The following is an 18,090-nucleotide window of genomic DNA, read 5'->3' as shown; positions in this document are numbered from 1 at the left end:
AACTTTCTGGTTTGCTTTGTCATGTACAGGGACGTTCAGGAGCGCCCGCTCCTCTTTTACAAGGAGCGCCCGCTCCGTTTTCCTTTCTGCCTTTTTCCTCATTAACAAACACATCAACAATAGTTAGTGGTCAAAGGAGAGGGGAAAGAACCATGAAATTTCATCTACCTAGTTGCATTGTTAGAGGATGAAAAATGATGAAATTAAGGGAAAAGTGCATTTGGATTCAAAATTATCATGTAAATCTTGCCAAAATATGCATATGAGTGAGACCAAATTCTCACTCATCAAAATTCCCCCAAGCTTGCCAATTGCTTGTCCTCAAGCAATCAACTAGAGAAGGGATACATGTAAGAGAGGGCAAGGGATACATGATAGAGAGCTATCAAAAACCAAAGTGCTTTTTACGGTTTCGCCCAAATCGAGTAATGAGAAAATGGTCCACAATCAAAGAACAAAGAGCAAATTTTTAAGATCATTTCCTTCCAAATGTGCTCAAAGGTTAGGGTGGAGGAAAAGACTAAACAAGATTGCAATTAGGACACTTTCTTAGGCTTGTTACTAGCTCATTAGAGACACTTCTAGCTATTCTAAAGACAAGGGCTCTTCAAAGGCAAAAATATTCCAAATGCTAGTCCACTTTCCTTAAACACACAATTGAGCCTTAGACTCCACTCTACTCAAAACTTAAGAAAAAGAAACTAAGTGTGGGAGGCATCCACAAATTGACCTCTTTTATTGAACTTTCTATTCTTTTTGTGCTTTTCATTTTGCACTTTTTTTTTTCTTTTTCACGCCTTTTTTAACTGTTTTTGGCTTTTTCTTTTGTTCCCTTATTATGGGACTTCATTACACAAATATGAGACTAACTTTGCATAGAAGACTATAAGCACTTGTGGTTTTGTGCCACTTATTACAAATAACAAAAATTAAGCTTAAGTTTCTTGTAGAGTTTTATTTCGGGACACAAGGAGTGCATTCAAGGACACATGGGACCGCAAAACAGAAGCAAGAATACCCAAGCATGAGCAACTTAGTCAAAATTCAAGACTAGACGAGCAATTGAGCGTTCATTAGCTTCATTTAGTATACTCTAATGCAATCATGATTAAGCAAATCCTAGATGACTTAACCCATGCCCACATTCTTCTAGAGCAAACCTCTATTCATGCACTCTAAATTCAAAGAGAGGGAACCAAATGACTCATTCTCGAAAGTTATTCTTGGGCAAGAACCAAATTTTTTTCTTTTTTTTTTTTTTTTTTTTTTTTTTTTTTTTTTTGATTTTTTTTTTTTTATTCAAATGTTTTTCATGCAACTAGTCTATGAAAGCAATTTAAACTATTTACAAGATAGAATGGGGAGAAGCTTACCATGAAGGATTGTTGAATCATCATTAGAAGGATCAAAGAGACAATAAATTGTTAGTTTGACAAAAATAAAAATATGTACGTATCATTGTTAACAATCCATTGTCTCTTGGTGGGACAACTTTCATACAAACCAAAAAGCATAGATCACCCACCTCACTACCACTAATCTTCCTATTTCCTCAACAAGACCACTCCTTCAAAACTTGACTACCCCCCAAACTATTCACCACCACCCCTCATGCATACAAAGCCCTTAATTCAAATTCAAATCAAAACACCCCCCCAAGCTTAGCATTTGCACTAGTCCCTAGTGCATAAAACATAAACAAACAATGAGGGAAGGGGGGGAAGGGCAATGACTAGACACGGTCTAGTCCATCCGCGGGCGAGGATCGCCATAGTTGCCATAAGGAGGCATCGGATGAGGGTCCCAACCGCCGGAGTATCCGGGAGGGTACCCATAGTAAGGGGGTGGGGGAAGACCACTACTACTACTACCACCACCGTTATCGGGAGGAGGCACAAAAGGATAGTTGGGATCACCAACCGGGTTTGTGCCACCGGGTTCCCTATAATCATAAGGTGGATCACGGTGGGGGTGGTAGGGGTAGGTGGGTTGGTTGTTTTGCCAACCGGGGACCGGCCCATGTTGAGGGGGCCAATGGGGGTAGTTCATGTATGGTGCAAAATCACCGCGTTCTACATGGTAGTTGTAGATTTGGTTAGTTTGCACCATCATGCCATCATAGTCACTCCGCATGCCTTCCATCATAGAAAGCATACGATTTTGAGTGAGGGAAAGAGATGTAATGGCATGTTCAAGATCGAAGGAGGAAGAGGAAGAGGAAGGTTGTGAAGTGGAGCAACCGTGGGGAGGGGGACAACATGCTCGGCACGGGGTGGGGGATCTTCATTTTCGGGCTCACTAGCTACATCCCAAACATTTCTAGCCTCTCGGTCGATCCTAGTGGCCTCGGGGTTAGGGAGAAAACAATGGTGGTGACCCTTAACAAACCAACTCCAACGTTCCGGGTCATGGGTAGGACGGATCCATTGCATCCGTCGCAAGGCATCAAGGTCAAGGAAAGGGTTAGTATCAATGGCCTTGAGTTGCTTTAGATGCTCCCCAAAACCCTTGTTGATGGCTATCAAGGAAATCATGCCACCAATGTTTATGTCTCCCTTATAGAGTTCCCCCTTTTTGATCTCTACACATCGTTCTAAGAAGTGAAAACCCGAGTTTAGCATACCCCCTAAGCGGTCGGGGGTCTCGGTGGCCATATAAAGAACGATGAGGTCTTCCTTGGTCATTTTACTAAGCTCTTGCTTAGTAAAAACACACCCAACGAGAAGTCGATGGGTGTACCGAAGGATAGAGGAGACAATGGCCGTAGAGGAGACGGACCGAGATTGAAAGTTGGAAAGACGCGAAATGAGCCTCCAAAAGGCTTCTTGGTTGTAGTTGGGAAAGTTTTGGAGGTGAGGGTGATAAATCCTCGCCTCCGAGGGCCAACCAAAAACCCCATTCAACTCGGCTAGGGTCATTCGAAATTTAGTGTTGAAGAGTTGGAATGAAATGTCAAATTCTTCCTCCCCGTTTAGAGTTCGCTCAAGGGAGGCGAGGAACTCAAGGGTGACCCGCTCATATGTTAAGGCATGCATAGATGAAAAACGATTCCAACCTAGTCCGTTAGGCACGCTAGAAACATCTTGGCGAATGCCAAGTGCCTCTAGCGTAGGGCCATGATAGAATTTGTTGGGTTAATTTTTCGGTGTTTGAGCATGTCATAAACCTTTTTATGATTAGAATCGGGGTCAAACCGAAGGTTAGGAATATGGATAGAGTCGTTTGGGGAGGGATTGGCATTTGTGAGGTTTTTATTTTTCTTAGTGCGTGAAGTCATGTTGTGGAGTTTAAAGAGAATGCTCAACCACTATGCACACACTTAAACAATCACAAATAAACAATGCAATCTCCAAATTTCACAAAGTCAAAATCTCTATATCCACCAACAAAATTCCAACAACTCAAATGATCCTAGGGAGGTCCCAAAGGTGCTTCGTAATAACAATTCCAACAATCACAACATAAACTATGAAATAAAACTAAAAAGGAAACTACACACAAGAGCACACAAATCACAAAAACACAAAAACACAAAAAAAAATTCACAAAAATCACAAAAGTCACAAAAACCTAAGAAATAAAAAAAAAACTATCTAAAACCAGCTAATCCCACAATCACAAGCAAAAAAAAAGAAAAAGAAACTAACTATGTAGAAGTAAAATAAAAGAGAAAAACTAAAAAAAAAAAACAGAAAAATATATAAAAAGGCGAAAAATAAGAAAAGAAAAAGGAAGAGAATGATTTTACTTGAATGTAGTTGGCAAATGTACTCCAAATCTTGATATGCCCCAATTTCTTCAAGCAAAACCCAAATTGCGAGTGAAAGAAGAGTTTTGGGAGATGAGTGAGATTTTTGTGGAGAAAAAGAAAGTAGAAGATGTATTTGAAGAGAAGAGATGAAGAAAAATGGAGGAGATTGTGATTTTAATGGAGTTTGGGAGAGATTAGAAGGTAGGAGGAAGGAGAGAGAAGGGAGAAAATGTTAGGGGTTGAGATGGAAGAAAGGAAATGAGAGGAGAGAGAGACCGAAAAAAATTAGAAGGGGCGGAAAAATTAAGGGAGCGCCCGCTCCGTGTAAAACAGGAGCGCCCGCTCCTTGAAGAAAATCGGGAATTTTTTTGCCCAGATGCATAGGAGCGCCCGCTCCTTTTAAAACAGGAGCGCCCGCTCTTTTGTTGCTGCTTGGTCGCTCCTTAGGCGCTCCAACTTTTCTGCCTTGCTTCTGTTTTTGTAGATTTGCAGTTTTTTGTAAGGAGCGCCCGCTCCTGTGGAACCCGGAGCGCCAGCTCCTTTTAGAGCGCTCGCTCTTTGGGAGCTCTTGGGGCGCTCCAACTTTTCTGCCACCTTCTGTTTTTAAGAACTGCAGGGTTTTTTTTGTAAGGAGCGCCCGCTCCTACTGATTCCGGAGCGCCCGCTCCTCTTTGAGCGCTCGCTCTTTGGGAGCTCCTGGGGAGCTCCAACTTCTCTGCCTACCTTCTGTTTTCTGCAGTCCCAATTTTTTTCCAAGGAGCGCCCGCTCCCTGATTTACAGGAGCGCCCGCTCCTTATATTTTTTTTTTGCAGCGTTTTTGAACTTTTTTTCTTTCTTTTTTTTTTTTTTTTTTTTTTTTTTGGGTAAGAAATATAACACAAAAAGGTTAGTGCATAAAAACTAATAACGACATGAAGATGCTCGAAAAAGAAAGAAATAAATAGTGAAATGAAAAAGGGAAAGAATTCGGGTTGCCTCCCGTAAGCGCTTAGTTTTAAGTCATTAGCTTGACTTTACCTTGCAATCAAGTGGATGGTGGAGAGGTGAACTCCTTGAGTTCAAGGGAGAAGACTTTTCCAAGTGTGTCCCCGGCAACGGCGCCATTTTGATAAAGGAAAAACTAGGTCGTTACTAGCCTCCTAAAATCAAACAAACCTAACTAAATCACTAGACTAAGTAAAGTGATAAGTAAGGGTCAAAATCCACAGGGAATAGCAAGAAGAACACCAATGTTGCTAATTGTTGCAAGCTAAGACGAAAATTTAGCAAAAGGTTTGGTTTGTTAAGCTAAGAACTAGATTAAGTAATCAACTAAGGTCTTAAGAAAAAGCTAAATGATTAGGCAAGAAATTGATTGATAAAAACATTGGGAGAAGGGGATAAACACCATCCAATCATGATTTAGGAAATAAGAAATGCGAAGTGTAGGGGGAAGGATCAAATAACAAACCCTCACTCAATTCTCACTCTCATGAGCAATTAAGTAAGAAAATAACATGAACATCAACTCTAGTCTCCTCTCTCAACTTGACTAAAGCATAAATCAACAAACATCATAATTCTAGAATGCAAGTAGATAATAGTTATGCTATTGATCGATTAAGAAACCCAAAGAACCCCTATCTTCTTATTCAAATACCAAAATCAATCATGGTTGGGTTTTCACCCCAACCCCCAACTAATTAACTACTCACTAATCATTATAGTCATCATAATAATACTAATAGAAGGAGAAAGTGAATCAAACATGAACAACTAAACAATCAACACACCAACTAAATCAAGATTAAGAATAAAAACTAAAATCTAAACATGGGTTAAACTAATTTTAGACAAAACTTAAATAAACAAAAAGATAAGAGTATAAGAAGTAGAGAGAAGAGGAGATATTACTTAAACCATGGAAGAAGAAATGAAGATCTTGCATAAAAACCATAATTTTTGTCATAATCCAAGCTACAAAACCATGGAAATCTACTTTCTCTCTCTAGAACCTTACTTTCTCTCACTATAGATTAAGAAAACTCTCTAAAAATGATTTACTGGAATTAAAGTTAATTGTCATTAAGTGAAAAAGGTATTTATATCCCCACAAAAACGAGGCTAAAATCAGCGTTTAACATAAAAATATCGCGAAAATAACAAGGAGCGCCCGCTCCTTGTAAAACAGGAGCTCCCGCTCCTAACAAAATGAGGCGCTGGAGCGGGAGCTCTTTGGTAGCTCCTAGGTCGCTCCAAAGTTTCTGCCAACAAAAGTGGCTGCCCAGCAGGTGGGAGCGCCCGCTCCTCAATATAAAGGAGCTCCCGCTCCTTGTATTATGTGCTCCAAGGAGCGCTTGCTCAATGGTAGCTCCTTGGTAGCTCCAAAGTTTCTGCCCTCCTTTGCCATCCTCAACGCATAAAGGAGCGCCCGCTCCTGTTTCCTTGAGAGCTCCCGCTCCTTTGCTCCCCATGCTAGGAGCTCCAGCTCCTTGGTGGCTCCCTCCTAGCTCCAACTTTCTGGTTTGCTTTGTCATGTACAGGGACGTTCAGGAGCGCCCGCTCCTCTTTTACAAGGAGCGCCCGCTCCGTTTCCTTTCTGCCTTTTCCTCATAACAAACACATCAACAATAGTTAGTGGTCAAAGGGAGAAAAGAACCATGAAATTTCATCTACCATATGCATTGTTAGAGGATGAAAAATGATGAAATTAAGGGGAAAAGTGCATTTGGATCCAAAATTATCATGTAAATCTTGCCAAAATATGCATATGAGTGAGACCAAATTCTCACTCATCAATTTTCGGAGGGATTTCAGGGTACTAGTTGTTTGTTTATGTCTTTATGTTATTTTATTACTAATAAGGAGATTGATACATCTTCACTTTGAATAAACTATCCACAAAGAATAGATAATTGAAGAATAATCTACTCTATTGAGTTGGATACGTTTATCATTGTCAATCTCTAATAAATAAATAACCTACTAGGTAAATAAAGTTTTTCTCCACATATAAAGTCGAAAATATATGATGATAGATACTCTAAAGTCTTTGTCTATTAGATACCAACAGTTTCTCAACGTGATGAGGTCTATCTTTGATGAATGCACAAAAATAAGGACTAGGTTATATTTTTGCAGAGAAAACATAGTGTTGACTACCCTGTTTAGAGTAGTAGAAGATGAGAGGAAAAGGTAATTATTAGTTGATTGCACGAGTGCACGTAGCACCCCTTGACTTCGAGTGACTTGTCAAGTTGTGTACCCCTATTATTTGCATTTGATTTAGATTTGACATTGAGTGACTTACCAAGTTGTGCATATTTTCTTACAAATGATTGCAAAATGCAAACCCCTCTGGTAATTACAAATCGAGATGTTCATCAAAAGTCCCAATTTTGATCTTTGACGTACGAGGCATATTATCTTCCGGGTTACATTTTTTTTGACATCAAGTCAGGCCGCTTACATGTTTAAGAATCATATTTCCATATTTTCTTGGTTGTAAATATGTTTTTTCCACTTCAAAAAATTGTAATTAACAGTTTGATTTTTACACTATTTATTAACTTGACCATTTCTTTCTATTAATTTATAACATAAAATGCTACTCCTTCCATCTCCTACATAGAGTGTCCATTTTTTCATTTATGTTTGTTCCAAATAGATTTCTCATTTCGTTATTTGGTATGAATCCACCAATTAAAATATTATTTTGCTTTCAATTTTTATAATATTACCCTTTTTCATGTGGTCCACATTCTATCTTCTTGATAAACCATTCATAAAAAATGTACCAACTTCTATATTTAATTATGATTTAATACAAATAAGGTTATACACATGATTTTTTCTCAATACTTGGACCCAAAAGAAATGGACACTCTAATTAGGGACGGAGGGAGTATTATGCATAGAGATGGCAATGGTTTATGGACCCAATCCAAATCCGCTAAGACCCGACCCATTTATAAGGGTTCGGGTCCAAAAATTTTAGACCCAATGGGTCCGTGTCGGGTTTGGATCCCGAAGGGGTACGAGTTCACATATGCTAGACTCAGACCCGCCCCGCAGACCCATTTACATATTAGAAATTTTTTTAACCTAAACTCTAAAGTTTTATGAGTTGTGATTTTGTGAACTTGTTAGTGTTGTAACTCCATCTAAGACTTGTAACATTGTAAGTTCTAACATTTTAATATTTTATGAGTTAATTCTTAAAATTTTGTTTAGAGAATGCTTTACCCTTGGATACAAGAATCTATATATATTAGGGCGAAATTTTTTAATTACACATATTCAAAAATGTGTTGAAAACTTAAAACTAAAAAGGACCCATTTGGACTCGTGGACCCACTAGACCCAGCGGATCTGGATCTGAAAAATCTAGACCCAACGGATCTGGAGTGGGTCTGGGTCTGTGAAAAATAAATGGGTCTGGGTCTAGCGGACCCGCCCCCATTGCAATACCTAATTATGTAAATTATTAGGTCTGTCTCAATATATGTTCTTGTTAAGTTTGGTTCAATTTCCGTCATGCTTGTCATTCATCAATCAAGTATATTTATATACATCCTAAGTAAAGTCCAATTTCATCACAAACTAGAGTTGGCATATGACACCAGACCCTCGGCAAAAGGATAGATATGCAACACTAGTAGCTTCATAAAAGTAAAACTATGTGAGAACAGTCTAACAGAGTACTTGTATGCTGTTATGTACTCCCTCCGCTTTTATTTATTTGCTACATTTTTGTTTACACAAGAATTTAGGAGATGTCCATTTCATTCTTTTTTGGTGTACTTTTTGACCCATTTAGCATTAAATAAGGTGAAAAAAGGGAAAAAATAGTACTTTTTGGTGGAAGAAGAGGGAAAACAAATATAATACTATTACTTTTTGGTGGGCCAAGTCTCCTAATAAGGAAATGTAGCAAATAAAAAAAAGCAACCCTTTTTGGAAAATATAGCAAATAAATAAAAGCAGAGGGAGTATTATCATTGCGCTTTCAAGATTGTTATTTATATGTTTGTGATGATATGACTTCATATCTTTGTTTAATTTGTAAGGGAAATAACATACAATCTGACGTAGGCAGATTGGCGGAAAAGTTTGAAAAGGATTTGCGACAAAAAACCTAAACTGTTTTGCGGAAAATGGGCCAAGGGAGTCCGATGGACTATTGTGATACCTTTTCGGAAGCGGAACGGCCCAACGAGTCAAACTCACCGCTATGCTGTGATGTATAGGCTTTTTAGGCCATCCAGGTCCGTTTAAGGCCCGAAATCAGCTTTTTAATTATTTCCGAATTTAATTATTTTCTTAATTTCGTTTCAGGGTTTTGTTTAACGTATTTAAACATTATTAGGTCAATGTTTGGAGGCATTTGACTTTTAATAATATCACAGAGTTTATACTTTTTTTGGTGGATTCCGGAGTTTTTATAGATTCATCGCTTGTGAATCTGATCGTTCTTGATTCGAGATTAATGCTTGCTAATTTCCATAATTTCCGAATGCGTCACAATCTCACAGCTGGATTAAACTAACTTGATACTTGAAAGTTGACATTTATGTACAAAGTGGTACGGTCGATCTATGATGAATGCAGAAATTCATAAGGTACTACTGACTAGGTTATCTTCATGAGGAGATATATTATTTGTTGAGTGTTTCTACCTGAAGAAGCAGTAGAAGTCTAGAAGATAAGAGGAAATTAAGTAATTCGTTGATTGCACGAGTGCACGTACCACCCTGTGAGGAAAGCCATTTGCATTACATTAAGATTTGACTTTAAGTGAATTACCAACTTGCGCATATAATAAGTTCTTAACTCACCGAAAATCAAGTTTAGATCCTTAAAATTGAAGTCGCAACTAAGATCCATATCATTGGACTTTCGTTTTCTCAAATATGTGTAAGGTTATATATCATGTTAGGCATCTTTTGGCTTATTTTTTAAAAATTTATTGTCATTTGAACTTATTTGAAAGATGATAGGATTTATAGGAAATTATCTGAACTTATTTTAAATTATGTTGAATGATGTAAATTATGATTTAAAATATTGAAACTTATTCAAAATTATCTGAATTTACTGTAATTTTTTCGAAACTTACTAGAACTAATATGAACGTATTTTATTTTATCAAAACTTAATAAGATTTATCATCACTTATTAGATTTGAAACTACTTGTTCGATTTTATTTTATGTTCTTTGAATGAATGGCATCATGCTGAAGCTTTAGGATATGATAGTTTATTAAATTATACTTCGCTGTTGCAGAATAATCTGAAAACTTAGTTGGACACGTATATTAAGGAGATAAGTGTGTGATTATTACCAAATGTTACTAGCTATACCGAATACGTAGGAGATATGATAGGAGTAAGTAAGGTGTAAGAATCAAGGTTGGCCTTTTTGGTTGACGGTCCTCCTTCCACTCTTATGACAAGGAATCAAGGATTTGATTTTTGCCTTTTATGAAGTGGGATCCCCGAATTCCCCCCTATTTGTGCAAATACCTTTACAAAAGAAAAAAAAAAGAGTGTAGGAGATCCATCTACTTTGTACTTTCGAAAGATAGAAAGGGTGTTATAGAATTAATATAATCAAAGTGGGGCCATGTAGAAAATAGATATGTTCAATTTAACATGGACAAATGAAAAGAAAAGTGTTCAAACTAATATGAACAAACAAAAAAAATATTTAGACTATAATTATGAAATCACAACAAGAATCCGCGCTTTTAGCGTCTGAATTTACCGTCCGCCTCAATCAGACGCAAATTAGCGTCCGTTCTGGAAAATTAGCGTCCGTAATTGTGACGGACGCTAATTAGCGTCCGTTTTTAGAAAATTAGAATCCGTTTTTTGAGCGGACGCTAATTAGCGTCCGTTTTTCAAAAATTAGCATCCGTTTTCAGAACGGACGCTAATTAGCGTCCGTTGTTCGAAAATTAGCATCCGTTTTTGGAACGGACGCTAATTAGCGTCCGCTATCTAAAATTTAACATCTGTCGGACGGACGCTAATTAGCGGCCTAGCGAAGCTAAATAAACTCATATATCAGAATCAAAGTCGACCCTCATTCTTTGCCTCACCTGATACTCTCTCACCTCCCTTATACTCTCTCACCTCCCTTGTCCTCTCTCTCATATCTCTCCTCCATCAGACATCACATATCTCACCTTTCATTCTCTAATTCCTTTCATTTTCTCTCTCTTTATTCATTCTACCCACCCAGATTTTTCTCTCATCTTTCTCTCACATCTATTTACTCTCGTTTCTCTCCTTCTCTTTTTTTCTCTATTCTAGATCTGGAAACACAACCGCCCCTGCTTTGTCCCCATACTCCGCCGCTTCGTCCCCAGCCGCTTCGATTTGAAGGTAAGTGGGTTATTTTATTTATTTTTTTTGTTTCCGTTTCTGGTTTTTGATTTTGTTTTTTTTTTTCATTTTTCGGATTTTATTTTCATTTTTTCATTTATTTTCGTTTTTTGATTTATCTTTTTTTTCGATTTTTGATTTTCGTTTTTTGATTTTGTCCATTTTAGATATATTTTTGGGTTTGTGGGTTATAGATCTTGGTTCATTTCTTGTTTGTTTGGGTGGGTTGGTCAGATCTGGGATGTGGGTTGTTTGGGTCTGTGGGGGTGCTGGGTTGTTTGGGTTTTTTGATTTTTGATTTTTAGTTTTTAGTTTTTCGTTTTTCTCATAATGGTTTTCGTTTTCTAATTTTAAAACTTTTTATTTTCGTTTTTTTGTTTTCGTTTTTATGCGTTCGTTTTTTCATTCTTTGGTATTCAATGTTTCGTTTTTTTTGAGTCAATTTTTCTTTTTTTCCATTTTTTGGGAATCAATTTTTCTTTTTCTTTTTCCTTTTTTCTGTTTTTTTTGGAAAACATTCTGTATAAAGTTTTTAAAATCGATTTAGGGGTTATTTTTGGGAAAATATTTTGATTTTGTTCTACATGTTTGTTGCAGATAGAATATCTTCAGGGTTTGTTCCTGATTTAAAGTTGGATTTCTTCAAGATTGGAGTTGGATTTGAGCTCCAGATTATGGATTCTTGTACCTGCAATATTGAAGATGGAGTGTAATTTTTTAAGTTTGTTGTTTCAGATTGTATTATTATGGGATATTTTCCAATATATTGTATAAGTATTTTTATATTTAAATAAAAATATTTCATTTCTCATTTGTTTGTACTTGTTTAGCTTATAATTGGTTTGTATTATTGGTATTTAATTACTTTTATAATAATTAAGAGTGAATTTTGAAAAGCAAAAATGGAAAAAAGCAAAAGTTAAAAGTGAGTAAAAAAAAAAAAAAAAGAGAAAACAGACTGTCATACATCATTGAAGCAGAAAAAATAAAAAGGTCAAAGAAAAAACAAGAAACGGAAACAACATTAGCGTCTGGTTGTACAACTTTAGCATCCAAGATTAGCATCCGATTTTACAGACTAGCATCCGTCTTATAATCGGACGCTAATTAGCATCCGTCATCAGAATCGGACGCTAATTAGCGTCCGACATCAGAAGCGGACGCTAATTAGCGTCCGATTATAAGAATCGGACGCTAATTAGCGTCCGACTTTAGAATCGGACGCTAAATCTCAAAATGCAGACGCTAAATTTTTAGCGTCCGCTTGGGGGACGCTAACTGAAGAATTAGCGACCAAGGGTTTTGCGTCAGTCTTTTAGCGTCCGTTGACGGACGCTAATCTCTTTAGCGTCCGATCCCGCCTTTTTAGCATCCGATTTTGGCGGACGGAAAAGGGTGATATTCTTGTTGTGAATAGAGAGAGTAGAATCTATGTGTGATATTATTGTTAGATTTGTATTAGAATATGAAAAATAAAGATTTATTTACTTATTTATAATTGAATTAAATTCATGCAGATACCATCGAAATGAGTATTACTTGAACAGTTGGTCTTATACAAAATTGCCTACTGTTAATTCAAAATTAGGCACAATTCAAACCCGATATTAAGAATAGAATATGCCACCTTTCTCAATATAATGACTAGTTTAATCTATTTATTGACTAATTTAACATACTCAGTAATTACATTTTTTTAACCCATATATATATATATATATATATATAGTGACTAAATTAATCCAATTAGTGACTAGTTTAATCCGTTCTATAAGACTGTCGAGTTATGTTTTGAAATTGGTGCTATAGTTCAAGAATAAAAGGGAAACAAAGGAAGGAGAAGAGAAGGTATGACTAGGTTAGTGTGAGATGCCTAAAGATAATGTTGGATTAGAGTGAGATGAAATGAGCTAGTTACAAGAATGTGGCTTACATAAAATTAGACCGCCTATTCTAATAATTTGTGTAGCTTGAAAATCAGATATGGGGGAATTTAGTTTGATAAAAAAACAAGAACAATTGTCTGTCACAAGAGCAAATTCATTGATTTTAAAAATCATTAATAGTAAGTATGAATTTAAGAGCAAGAGCAACAATAAACATCAACAACCATTTCAGCAACATTGATAACAAGAAAGTACACAGCTTTGCGAATAGTAATTAACAACTCCTGCCAATTATATACTCCACAAACATGAAACACCCCTCATTATAAGCCTATGACCTATCTTCTAGCGAGGATCAATCATGGTGGAGGATGATTCATTTTGCCCCGAGTACCGAGATGAAAGTCCTGTATTACTTGCATATGAATTTGTATAAGAATTATCTGAGGGCACAGAATAAAGATCATCCTGTTGAACAACTAAGTCAGAAGTTTCCTCATTGTTTTCGCAATTAGCCCAAGGATGCTTATTGTGGTTCTTCAAACTCTCCAACTCAAGAGCTACTTCCCTCATTGTAGGCCTACTTTCACCCTTAAGATTTAGACATCTCTTCACAAGGTTAGCCACACTAACTAGCTTTTCTTCGCTCGCTTCCTTCACTAATTGAGGATCAAGGATTTCCATTAAGCAACCCTTTTTGATAGACTTCACAAAATACCCACCCAAAAAATTGAAATAATCCTCTCCCATTTTTCTTTCCGAAATCACTGCTTTTTCCTTAGTCAAAATCTCCGCAAGAACAACTCCAAAACTATAAACATCGCTTTTATCAGTTAGTTGGCCTATTTGATAGCACTCCGGATCTATATATCCGCGTGTCCCTAGAAGCTTTGTAGCTGCTTGAATTTTGGCAACCGGTGCTGGCCTTGAGGCACCAAAGTCGGCTATCTTCACAGTGTAACTCTCGTCGATTAGGATGTTTGCTGTTTTCACGTCTCTATGAAGTATGGGTGTTGAAACTGCTGAATGAAGATATGCCAATGCATCAGCAGCCTCTGCAGCTACTCTCACGCAATTTTCCCAAGTAAGCCAAGACGCGCTTCCTTTGTGGATATGTTCAGACAGAGTGCCATTGGAAATAAACTCGTATACTAGCAGGGGAATTTCAGTTTCAAGACAACATCCTATGAGTTTAACAACGTTTCGATGCTTAATTTGAGTTAAGATAACTACTTCATTTATGAATTGCTTAATTTGATTTTCATCTTGATCATCTACTTTGGATTTTTTTATCGCAACTTCACTACCATCCTTCAAAATCCCCTTGTATACCATTCCAAAACCACCTCTACCTAAGATAAAATCATCACTGTAATTTTTGGTTGCTATTCTTAACTCTTTTGCAGAAAAGATTTTGGATGACTCTATTGTTCCCCCATTTTGAGGAAGTAGTTCTTTCAATAGTAATCCTCCATTTTGCCCAAAAAATTTCTCCCTCTTTTCTTTGAGCTTCTTTCTTCGAATAGTCAGATATATCCAACTTAATAACATCAGCACAAACAAGAAAACGAAGCTCAAACCTACATCACAATATTGCCACATAACCATGATTATAATAATGTAGCATAAAACAATTCATATAATTTGTAAAAAAAACCTTATAAAGTATTTTTTGCAAAAACAAAGTAAAAAGTTAATTATTTTTGCAAGATGAAACCTGAGACCATTTTCCGATGTTGATCCTTAGCCACCACTACCAACACCTGCCGCCAGTCCCCCCACCACACTAGCCACCCTTCTCCCTATTTTCCTCACTCATTCTCTCTCTCACTTCCCATGGTTTCCACTTTCTTTTCTCGCACCTCTCCTCCTCCTCCTATGTGCTGCTGCTTCAAACTCTGAGCCCCATCCCTTCCTGATTTACCTCCCTCTTCCTTCTACTTTTTGGGTTTATTTTTGTTTGAATCTCAACTTCGAACACTTATTTTTGGAAATTTTAGCTTGAATCTCAAAGTTTTAAACCAAATAATCGAATCTTAAGGTTTGACTCTCAAAGTATCAAACCCAAAAATTCGATTTTATAGTTTTTAAGTTCGAGATCTGCTCATTTGTGGTTTTCGGTTGAGCAAAGGTTTTTGAGGTATTTTATTTTGCAAATTTTGCTATGTTTGAGATTTTCGATTTGAATCTGATTTGTGGTTTTTGTTCTTCGATTTTCGATAGTTTTCGTTCTTTGATTTTTGGTAGTTTCTGTTTCAGTTGTGGTGGTAGTGGGTTTCGTGGTGGCCGGTGGTGGGGGTTTCATGGTGTTATGGTCATGTGATGGTGTTAGGTTCAGATTTTCTGGGTTGCGGAGGGGGGAGCTGCGGGGGGAGGGGGTTGCAGAGGGGGATTCTAGGTGGCGTAGTTGCTGGTGGGGATGGGGTGTAGGTGGCCTGGTGGGGGTTGTGGTGAAGTGGGGGCTGCAGGGGTGGGTGGGGGCAGGCGACAGGAGTTAGTAGTGGTGGCTAGGCGGTGATTATGGAGGAAGAAGGAAAATTGCTAGGGTCAACGCCATAAAGATAAGGGTCAACACTGGAATATTGTTAGAGGTTTCATCTTGCAAAAATAATTAACTTTTTGATTTTGTTTTCGTTAAAAATGCTTTATAAGATTTTTTTTTCGCAAAAATGAACTTGTAAAAAGTTTTTTTTTTTTACAAATTTTTCTTCATATTTCAAACTTAGTACTATGAATTGAAGCTAATAAATTATGTCTCCGACCAATAACCGAGTAATGAAGCAAGATCATGATGGGGCTAATATGACTTTCGGTTCAATGAAATAACGTTTTTTTGTAAGTTAACCCGAGTCCTAATGGATTGGAAAAGCTCCAGCTTGATTATCATTCACTTTTAGTAAATTAAATATGGAATCATATTTATTCAAGATATGTAATTACCTAGACTCAACCCCGTAACGAATTGGGAATTGATAGTACAGCCTGTGCCATTTTTCAGACCGTCGCCATTATATCCTTTAGGACAACTGCATATATAGCTGCCACGCGTGTTAGCGCATAAATTAGAGCAAAGATGGCTAGGATCTGCACACTCATCAATATCTGCAAAATAAAAAATCTAAATATGTAACAATATGAATCTTTCAAAGTAAATTCGGAACAACTTCTCGCGGATTGTAATATGTTTAACAGTATTAGCTAATGAATGAATGGCCTTGTTTACCAAAAAAAAAAAAAGTAAAACTCAAGGCAATCAATTGTTTTGTGTAAATATATAGATTGCAGAATAATTGTTAGTGCCGAAAAAGAACTAAACCTGTACATCCAGGAGGAAGGTAAGGGTTACCCTCGTAACCACGAAGACAACTACATCTGTATCCTCCCGAACCAATATCAAAATCGGTGCAGTTAGTATTGTTTTGGCAAGCGTAAGAAGTCGAGTTCTTTTGAGCTGAACGACATGTCTCGTTGGCTCCAACAACCCAATCGAGGACTACAGGTAAATTGTTGTTGATCCTACTCAGGAATGTTGGATCTGAAAGGTCAGCAACATTGAAGGTGTACTTATCTTTGTCAGCTAAAAAAGCATAACCACATGGATTGAATTTCATGACGCTTCTATGTTTGAAAGGACTCTCTAAGCCAAGTGTGAAAGTTTTCAATCCATTTGGAATGGGTGTTTGGCAACAACCAAGACCCGAACACGAGCCGTTATGCTTAAGCACGTCATCTATTGTGGAACAAGTTGCAAGGCATCCAGTTGTAGAGAAGTCTTGGCCTAGTGTAGAGTTAAAGAACGCGACATCGTCACAACCAATGACAGTGAGCTTATTAGCAGTGCTTGAAAACATAAATGGGGAGGTTGTGAGATACATCATAACTGTATTTATTAACTTATTGGATTTCACAGCCTCCTCTGATCCGTAGCATCTTTTAGCTATGAAGTTATTAGTTCGTATATGAGTTTCCGATATTTCTAAGATCTCGAGATTGCGTGACTCACTCAGGAATGGCTTTGGAGGGTTGAAGGTGGTGTTACATCTAATGTTATACCAGTAGCCCATTGAACATTCCTCATCTAAGCCGAATCCAAAAGGGTAGGGAATGGTTACATTGCCGCATCTGGTTGCGCAACCAGGCTTCGCAATAGGATTCATGGTGGCACAAGTGATGGTTGAAAACATGGCTAAAGTCAAACAAAGCCATAAGAGAATAAGAGAGAATACTTGCACCTTGAACATATTGTACTTATTATTCTAGTATACTAATTGGAAGTTTCAGACTGTATGTTTTATAAGGATAAGCTCTGGCATGTCAGAACACTTCAAAAAAGAAGAAGATCAAATTAGACAGAGTCTAAAAAGTTTGGACTTCTTAACACAACGTGGTGTGATGGATGAATTAAGTCAAGGACTCAATTAGTAACTATATAAATTTGCGGTGCAATTAATTTCAATTCCACCATTGAAAAAACTATGTTCCATTATTTAAAAACCAAACAAATGCAAGTGGGAAATATATATTTTTCACGAAAAGCTTCATTTTCCTCCTGAATAGCACTCTAGTTGTAGAAACTGACGCCCGAATCAGCTAGAAAGGCAGAAGATCATCGAATTGCTATGGAATCGCTGAAGCGAAATCGCGATGACAAAATTTGGGATTTGGAGGCTCAAATCAGAGCGAATTTGAGTCAAAAGGGAGTTGAATCATGAGCTGATATCTAATTCTGCATCGCTACTTATAATTTGATGGTTTATTATGTGTAAAACAAGTGTTCCTTAATAAGGGACCGAGACTACCTTCACGGCTACCGAAAAGGACAAAATAAGGGAATCTTCCCTCCTGACAGACTCATCGTCATACACGTGTCAAAGAATTACCTATCCTGTCAGATGAACAATACTTCTATAAATAGCTCAATGGCTGGTACTATTTCTGCAGGTACATTGTCTCTCATACTAAAAATAGCTTATCTCTCGCTAAGCTTTCTCTCTCTGATTCTTATCGGACATTAGCTGACTTGAGCGTCGGAGGGGATTTCCTAGCATCCCCGAGGGTAGCTCACGTTTGTTCTTTTGCAGTTC

General features: G+C 37.3%; 2 protein-coding genes and 1 long non-coding RNA gene across 4 annotated transcripts; 1 reads left to right on the top strand and 2 right to left on the bottom strand.

Annotated features, from left to right (window-relative positions):
- The first annotated feature begins 10,359 nt into the window (after positions 1 to 10,359).
- LOC125499037 (uncharacterized) lies at positions 10,360 to 11,931 on the top strand. Its single transcript, XR_007275700.1, has 2 exons — positions 10,360 to 11,120; positions 11,718 to 11,931. It is a non-coding gene; the product is annotated as an uncharacterized LOC125499037 (long non-coding RNA).
- Positions 11,932 to 13,167: 1,236 nt separating this feature from the next.
- Positions 13,168 to 16,812, bottom strand: LOC104895326 (wall-associated receptor kinase 17-like). 2 transcript variants are annotated; one of them, XM_048646099.2, is made up of 2 exons: positions 14,724 to 16,812; positions 13,168 to 14,586 (listed from the first exon to the last, which is right to left on the bottom strand). In XM_048646099.2, the coding sequence occupies exons 1-2, from the start codon at positions 14,731 to 14,733 to the stop codon at positions 13,352 to 13,354; spliced, it is 1,245 nt and encodes a 414-aa protein (XP_048502056.1). In that variant the 5' UTR covers positions 14,734 to 16,812; the 3' UTR covers positions 13,168 to 13,351. The 2 variants fall into 2 exon arrangements, with proteins under 2 accessions (XP_048502056.1, XP_048502057.1); XM_048646100.2 differs by having other exon boundaries at positions 14,731 to 16,811.
- On the bottom strand, positions 16,300 to 17,163 carry LOC130591732 (wall-associated receptor kinase 2-like). The gene has a single exon (XM_057395543.1). The coding sequence runs from the start codon at positions 17,161 to 17,163 to the stop codon at positions 16,300 to 16,302; it is 864 nt and encodes a 287-aa protein (XP_057251526.1).
- Positions 17,164 to 18,090: the final 927 nt, after the last annotated feature.

Source organism: Beta vulgaris, chromosome 6 (assembly GCF_026745355.1).
Source record: "Beta vulgaris subsp. vulgaris cultivar EL10 chromosome 6, EL10.2, whole genome shotgun sequence".
NCBI classification, from domain to species: domain Eukaryota; kingdom Viridiplantae; phylum Streptophyta; class Magnoliopsida; order Caryophyllales; family Amaranthaceae; genus Beta; species Beta vulgaris.
This window is presented reverse-complemented; position numbering and strand designations above follow the sequence as displayed.

What these genes read in the sequence shown, in the direction of transcription:
- LOC130591732 (XM_057395543.1), bottom strand. Translation starts at nt 17,163, where the DNA reads ATGAATCCTATTGCGAAGCCTGGTTGCGCAACCAGATGCGGCAATGTA.